The sequence below is a fragment of the Ammodytes marinus genome (genome assembly GCF_949987685.1).
Source record: "Ammodytes marinus genome assembly, chromosome: 20".
Classification (NCBI taxonomy): domain Eukaryota; kingdom Metazoa; phylum Chordata; class Actinopteri; order Uranoscopiformes; family Ammodytidae; genus Ammodytes; species Ammodytes marinus.
The window spans coordinates 5429878-5437685 of record NC_137224.1 but is presented as its reverse complement, the minus strand read 5'-3'; the positions used below and the strand labels follow the sequence as shown (position 1 = coordinate 5437685).

Here is a 7808-nt window from a genome sequence, read left to right as displayed (position 1 = left end):
GCAATATGTTTACTGTTTGTGTATCTCAAACCACTTTACTCTGTAAAAAGAGTTTTCTGTTCTTTGCCGTCCCCTACACCTCTTTACCGTTGCGTCTGCGTAACAGGCCTTTCCTTTGCCAAGGTTGGCGTGGTTCGTCTTAACATATTTAATTTCTATTTCGGACCATCTGTCTCACTTTCACAAACAGTTCTGTTCCTCTTTCCTTTCTCTGCTATTTGACTGATCTCTCTCTTTCTCTCTCTCTCTCTCTCTCTCTCTCTCTCTCTCTCTCTCTCTCTCGCTCTCTCTGATGAATACTCCTAGATTTTTGCCTTTACTCGTCTCCATCTGCCGCAATGCCTATGATTAAAGATCCTCACATGAATTAGAATATCCATCAGGTTTTTTTTTAAATGTCACTTTTTTCTTTTTACAAATTGGATGCAGTTCAGTCCTCCCTACAGTGAATGTGATAGTGAAGCGCCATGGCATTGGAGGTGCTGTACCAAAGAAAAATATTCCTCAAGGTTGCCAAGTTTAGTTGTAGCCGTATCTCTATGACCCTTCAATTCAAATCAATGGTAATTATTCTGGAGGGTTGTTTGAAGATGGTAGGTGGATACATGTACACAGTTTTGGGAGTATTGAATTAATATAAATTAAACTAATAGTTAAACTTCATTTTCCAGTACCTTGATTAGCTCAACTGCATTCCTATTTGCATAGTGATTCATGTACTGAAATTATTATTTGTGTTTGCCCTTTTTTGTGTAGTTAACGACTGAAACTACAAACTACAAACATTTTGGGCCATAAAAGGAAAGGAAATATTAGACATTTTTATTTTACCATTGCATCTCCAATTGAACCCTCTTTGACGATCCCTGTCCCCTTTTTCTCTCATCCTGACCATTGTAATGGCCTTTTTTTCTAGAACAAACTGTGGCATTTTTTTGCATGATATTTTGTTATAATTTCATATCACATGGACATAGTTAATTTCATAACTTTTTACAAAGTAGTTTGAACTACTTTTCCTAAGTAGCTTAAGTTAATCAAACTGGATTTGGCCCTATGGTGGCTTTGCTGTAGTTTAACTTCTTCCAGTGTAAAGTATAGTTGCCAGTTTGCAAAGCTATGCTTTCAACCTATAGCTTTCCCTACACTGCATATACATCCAGTTTCATTGTACAACATCCTTATTTATCATCGCAGGAATATAAACCTTTGATGACTGTTTCTCTCACATCAACCTCTCTTATCCAATATCGAACTGTTAGGAAAGGAGAAAGGGGCAATTAAGTCACTCTCGGCTTATCCTGCTCACACTTAATGCTCTTAAAAGCTCTAGGACTTGAACTGACCTAAGCCGGTCCAATGAACAATAAACAACAATGCTGCATAAATATCCTTCTAAATGAGGCTTTGTTGTTCCGTACCGGTGTGTTTAGTGTTGACATGCAGGGGGGGTTGTTTCGGATGGTCGGTGAGGGCCACATGGTAGAGATACCGTCGCTCCATCTCTATCGGAGGGAGACTGAGGGATCTTTATTGTAATTGGCCTTGGAGGGTAATAAGCAATGCTCATCGGCCCCATCCGCCTCCCACTGAGCTCCCATTCCCATTATCCAGCCGCGCGTTCCGATTCATTAATCCTTTTGCAGTCAGAATGGTCAGAGAGAGAGAGAGAGAGAGAGAGAGAGAGAGAGAGAGAGAGAGAGAGAGAGAGAGAGAGAGAGAGAGAGAGAGAGAGAGAGAGAGAGAGAGAGAGAGAGAGAGAGAGAGAGAGAGAGAGGAGGAAGAGGTGGACACAGCATTTGGTTTTGATAGGAGTAGATCCCCATTTCCTTTGATGCCTCCTCTTTAAACGGAGCCTAATTGACTGTTGATATGTTAATGGTGTTAAAGATATGTTGGATAACTGAGTAGTGAGCCTTTCATCTCATGATAAGACCTGTGTGTCCATTTGCTCTTTAAAAGCAGTTTATGGCCTGTATAAAATATCACCGGGGGTTAATGCATCCACTGCTACCCTCAAGTTGTCTTTTCAGGGTCAGTTTTTGCATCAGGACATCAGAGTGATGGGCGGGCGTGTGTGTGTGTGTGTGTGTTTAATCTAGTTTTGTGAGAACCAAGTTAAGTCTTAGGTTTTAGACCTAAGAAGTGAGGCCTGTTCTCACTTCGGGACCGGCCTTTAAAAGGCTGTTTGAGGGTTAAGACGATTAGAATTAGGGGTTAGCATCAGGGTTGGGGTTAGGCATTCAGTTTTGATGGTATAGGGCAAGGGGCTAGACAATGCATCATGTCAATGAATGTCCTCACAAAAGGAAAGCACGTAAAGCCATACAAACAAGTGTGCGTGTGTGTGTCTGTGTATAGAAAAGGTGAACTTCACTCAGATCTGCACTCAACAGTCTTTCCCTCAGGTATTTCTTCGTCTCGGAGCTCTGACCTCTGTCTTTCAATCTTAGGCAGAACATTTCTCAGATATCCCTTTGCGTTTGCAGCTATTGACAAGTCAATGTTGTCCATGTGTGTATTGGTGATCTGACACGATCTCAAGTCAAAATCCTCACAACATGCCAAACCAAGGCAAGCATCCTATAGCTGTTGATCGGGGGCTTTGGTCTGAGCGCTACCTGTGGTGATTTTCAACATAGATTCCCTTTGTTGTTCAACAGATGTCTCTCCTCCTCTCCTGCCTTATCCGTCTGTTGATGTCTTCCAGGTATTATAGAAAGTGCAGGGTGAGTTCTACCTCTGAGTGCCTCTTTGACAAGTAGAAATGACTTGATAGGTGGATTTCTATCAGCACTGCACTTCATGGTTGGGGATTCAGTCAGTAGGAAATGTCTGAATGGAAATCATATTGGTTGAGAGTTTTTTTTCCAGTTATAATGGTAGTGGGACTGGTAAAAAAAAATGTCTTCTATTTTCGCTTTAATGACTAGTGTTTTAGCCATTGTAATCCAAATTGAACACCCAAAAAAATAAGCTTATAATTCAAACTGTCTTTTAAATCTTCTTTTTTTTTTTACAAATCCATGTTGGTTTCTTGTATGCAAAAATATATGGAAAAGACGCTTGAAACTTGCATCTCTGCAGTGACGGTTTTTCATTTCATTGGAAACCAATGGCAACCACTTAGACAATCTATAAATGTAGCGTGCATTTGAAGATGGCTAAAAAAAAGTACATGCGATTTAAAGTTAGAGCACTAAACTTTCAAACATGCTGTCCTCATTAAAGACATCAGTTTCCCACTGGGCCCAAAATGGCAACCAATGTTCTGGTTTGAGGTGTTAAATATGGATGCCCGGGGCAAATGTCAGAAGGACTCGAAATAATTGCAACGCGCTGTAGATAACTCTGAATCATCATTACCAGTGGTGTGGTTAAATCTAGGGGGGCTGGGATGAAAAGAGTGACTCAGAATGAATGTAGCTCGCGTTATAAGCCTCTGTAGCACCTGCGATCACAGCTAGCACAGTCGCTCAAATTACACAAAAGGGCTAACACCTGGCCATGTTGGCATCTGCATGGAAAGGGAGGGAGAAGGAAGCTGTGGTTCAAATAAACAGTGTCCAGGGTTTCTCTTAAACGACCCTCTCAGTTCAGTCACAGTAAGTAGTCTGAAAGAAAAAATCATAATCGGGTCCCCGAGCAGCCCTGGTGGCCGAGGTTTATAGCACTCTATCTTGGTTATTTCATGATGTTAACTCTCCTTGTATTAACTTTTGTGCAAGCTGTCACATTTTTGGGGGGGGAATACGATTGGAGAAATCCAACAGGAGCCCGAAAATCCTGCTGAGAAACAATAGAAGCAATTACCACGGTGCATTATTTTCTTGCTGCCCCTGCGGTGGCTTAGATGGGACTTTTGCCATTCGCAAAAAAAAAAGAAGAAAACAAAAATACCATTACAAACATTAAGCACTCCTGCTTTTCTCCTGGCAATAGCACTGTCATTTTCAAGGCAGGGACATTCACTCTGTCATGCCCTCTCATCTCTCTCCCTCGGCCTCTCTACTTTACTGATACTGTCATTTGGGAAACAGCATTTGCTCAGTCACTCTCTATCACTCTCTCTCTCTTTCCCTGCTCTCTCTCCTCCTTGTCCCCCCCCTCCCTTCCCTTCCTGCCCAGACACAGGCGGAGCACAGACAAGATAACACGCAGGTTTCACTCCTGCCTTGTGCAACGACTTAGCAAAGCCATTTGTGCCTTTTTTCTATTCACGGCATGCACCTCAAACAGTGTGCGAGGAATTACATTCTAAAGAAAAGAACAATAGCCTACAGCAGTGCTTAGAAAAGGGTGCTTACACGAACACACAGTATCAACCCTGGAAGTCTTACAAAGCAGCCAAAATACAAATCCCTTTAATGATGCAATAGGGGATAAACAATACAAAAAAAATATATAGAGAAGGTTAATAAACTCACAATATAAATCCCCACAGAAATATTACCATCTCCTCAGGCACCCTATAAGCACCACTCCACTCCAAACACATAACACAAGCTAGAACACGAGCTCCTTAAATCATTTTAACAAAGGACTTTATTCATTCCCACCTTATTGTGATGCAATAAAAAAAAAAATCCTCATGTGCTATTTGCTCTCTCGTACCATGTGCAACGGGAGGAGGGAGGGGGGAGTGCGTTTTGGCGCTTGGCCGCATGGTGGCAACCTGCGCTGCGCTGCCAGCACGACAGATCCCAACGCTTCCTCATAAAGAACCCGGGACTCATCCGAAGCACACCAACCGACAAGCCGGGCTCTCCTCCGAGGCAGGCTCAGGAGCATGGCAGCGTGACTGCGTGCAAGTTTGTGCCCCCCTCCCCATTCTACGCTGTCTAAGCTGCTCAACTTCTTCTTGTCAGTGCACCCCCCACCCCCAGCCCCCCCGTCAAACTGAATCGGCGACCTTGACAAACGTGTGGGCAAAAAGTCTTTCCGCTGCTTTTTAGGGGAACACTGTTTGCACTACACGGTGGCGTCTTCACAACGAGCGTGAAGTTTGAAGTGAGAGAGGCAGGGGGGAAAAAGACGGAAACCGCATCTCGCCAAGGACGCAAGAAAAGTGTGGATGGAAAAGTAGTATGAGGTGCGGGATCGCCTTCGTCTTCTCACTACAGGTGCAGCGACAAATGGACTGTATTTGGATTTAACCTGGATTCATCTGAACGAGTTGCATCCAAGTAGCCTACTACTTCAAAGGCACCAACTGCGAGTCTCCTTTTCGGCACCTATATCAGGAAAGTATCTTGCTTTCCGAGGAGGTTAAGTGGAACTGGAGCAATATTTTAAAACAAAAACGAGACAGTTTGGACGAATTTTTTCCGGTCTTACAACAGCAGCAGCAGCAGCAGCAGCGCTCAGCTCTTGTTTTTGCGCGCCCAGATCGGTGCGCTCTGGCCCGGCTCGAGCGGCTTCAAACAGCGAGAGAGAGAGACAGCGGAACCACACTCGGTACACACACACGGTAGCATGCTTCCAGCGCATCACCAGGCACTTGTTGGCCAGTCTGCCCGTTTTGGAACCATGTTCGCGGACTCCTGGAGCAGACCAACGTGGCGCGCAGCATGGATTTTATTTTTTTCCTTACTCATCCACTCCACACAAGCTCAAGGTAAGAGGGGACACCGGCCGGCTGGGGCACGCTGCCGATTATTAGTCATCACACAGGCCCGGTAGTGTCTGTTGCTTGCTGATCCACTGCCATGTTGGACGTTTAGTAGCGTGTTAGGATCTGTGATGTGTTCATCATACTTTGCCTTGTTTGCACGTAGCATACATTTTCTCATTAGGCTGCACATCACAGTGTGACACACACACACACACACACACACACACACACACACACACACACACACACACACACACACACACACACACACACACACACACACACACACACACACACACACACACACACACACACACACACACACACACACACACACACTCTTTAACATTTTGTAGGCTAGTGACACACTCACACGTAGACAGTCCCTTGCTGCTGTAACACCCTTGATTAAACATTTTAATGAGACTTTTATTTTCTAATTATTATTTTTAAACGTTTTCCTAATAGCTCTGAACTTCACCTAACCTGAACTTTATGAAGTTGTGATAATGCTTGAGGCGCACGTAACATTAATTACCGGTTAAATTGGGGAGTCTGCTCAGGTTTTTTAATGAAGCCTATAGTTAATTATGAAGACCCAGTATTTTCTTTCAATCTGTTCCAATGTTTAGAAACCCTAAATAACCCAAATGTTCTAGCTCATACTAACAGTATGCAATGCTTAGGACTGTGTCATTTGAAGCCCAGCTGTTAAAAAATGTAAATCTGATTAATAAGTACTTATTAATTAAGCAACTGGCTCCCTGCGGATATTAAAGTTTGCGCGGCAAACACGCGTCGTAAATAAACATAGGCTACATGTTGATGTGCAGTGATTGAAGGCGAGCGCGTGCACGTGGAGCATTCAATGTCGAAAAAATTAATTGGTTCTCTGAGAATTATGCAGCCAGCTTCCCCCGAGCACGAGGGGAGACAGCCACACAGCCAAGTGTGGCAGTTTGCAGGAATCAGTGACAGTGTGTTTCTTCTCTCTCTCTCTCTCTCTCTCTCTCTCTCTCTCTCTCTCTCTCTCTCTCTCTCTCTCTCTCTCCCCCTTTTTAGTAGTTACTTGAGCTGGAGTATGACTCAAATTCTCAATGCCATTATCCCACAAGATCCCTGTAATATTCCTGCGGAGACTTGAAGCGAGTCTACAGTAACCTCAGGCCATCTGCGTTTTATTTATACCCAACTATTATATCCCTGTGTACGGTATTGGGTGTATTTGTATAGTAGGCTTTTTATTGTAAAATGAGCCCCTCTGGGAAAAAGACTGTCAGTTGAAACCGTTAAAGAAACAACGCACATAACTTTCAATATGATCCAATTAGATTTTTTTCCCCAACGTTCAGACCAGAGTGTGGTCTGTAGGCAGCACCATGGGTCCTTGACAGCAAAGCACCGCTTAATTGCTGCCTCACTCAATATTGAAGTAAGGCAAAGGGATAGGATATAATTGAAGAATGATGGAACTTGATCAAAGGTTGTCTTCTCCCATTTGCAATCTTCAAGCCTCTATTAGATGGTGGTAATGTGGAGCGCTATTGTTTGTCATTGGCATTTACATATGTGAAAGCCTATCATTTAGACATACTCACTGAAGACACCTTGAATTCACTTGATTGAAAGTGCCCATTCTAGGTGACACTAACACTTTAATGGTGACAGGTGGGCTAAACCAAAAAAAAAGCACCATTGCTTGTCGCATTCCTCCGCTGCACCCTCTCCCACTCCGGTAATTGGGATTCAGGTATTGCTGCCACCGTAAGGAGGGAGTATTACCTCTCTAGATAGACTATAAGCCCTTGGTGGTGCTCACTCAATAATACAATGTTGAGAGGATGAAAAGAAAATACAAGGCAGATATCCATCATTCATGAGGGCATATCCTGGTGCCTGACATTTACAGGAGATTGATAACTTGCATGTTGTAGGGATTAAGAATACTGACATTGCTGCTTCCCCTCTCTTTAATTGTATGTATATATATACGGTATATACTGTATATTTGTCTTTCTGTATTGTGTCTGTTCCCATTGCTCCCTCTATCCCCGTTGAAGCTTATTTAACCAATCAAGTTGAAATAATAAAACACTATTTACAGCAGTGGGGAGAAGACCTTGCTTTTTTTTTGGACCTGCATGGGTGCCTTAAGCAATATGGGTGAATGAAGCAACACACATGCATGGGACTG

The 7808-nt window shown here is 43.3% G+C and overlaps 1 protein-coding gene across 4 annotated transcripts in view; it reads left to right on the top strand.

Annotated features, from left to right (window-relative positions):
• Window positions 1-4915: 4915 nt before the first annotated feature.
• Window positions 4916-7808, top strand: part of sdk2b (sidekick cell adhesion molecule 2b) — a 264898-nt gene continuing 262005 nt past the window's right edge. For all 4 annotated transcript variants that reach the window (XM_080049326.1, XM_080049324.1, XM_080049325.1 and 1 more), the window contains exon 1: window positions 4916-5617. In XM_080049326.1, the coding sequence (XP_079905452.1) occupies window positions 5476-5617 (142 nt within the window). In that variant the 5' untranslated portion in view covers window positions 4916-5475. The remainder of the gene's footprint in view (window positions 5618-7808) is intronic.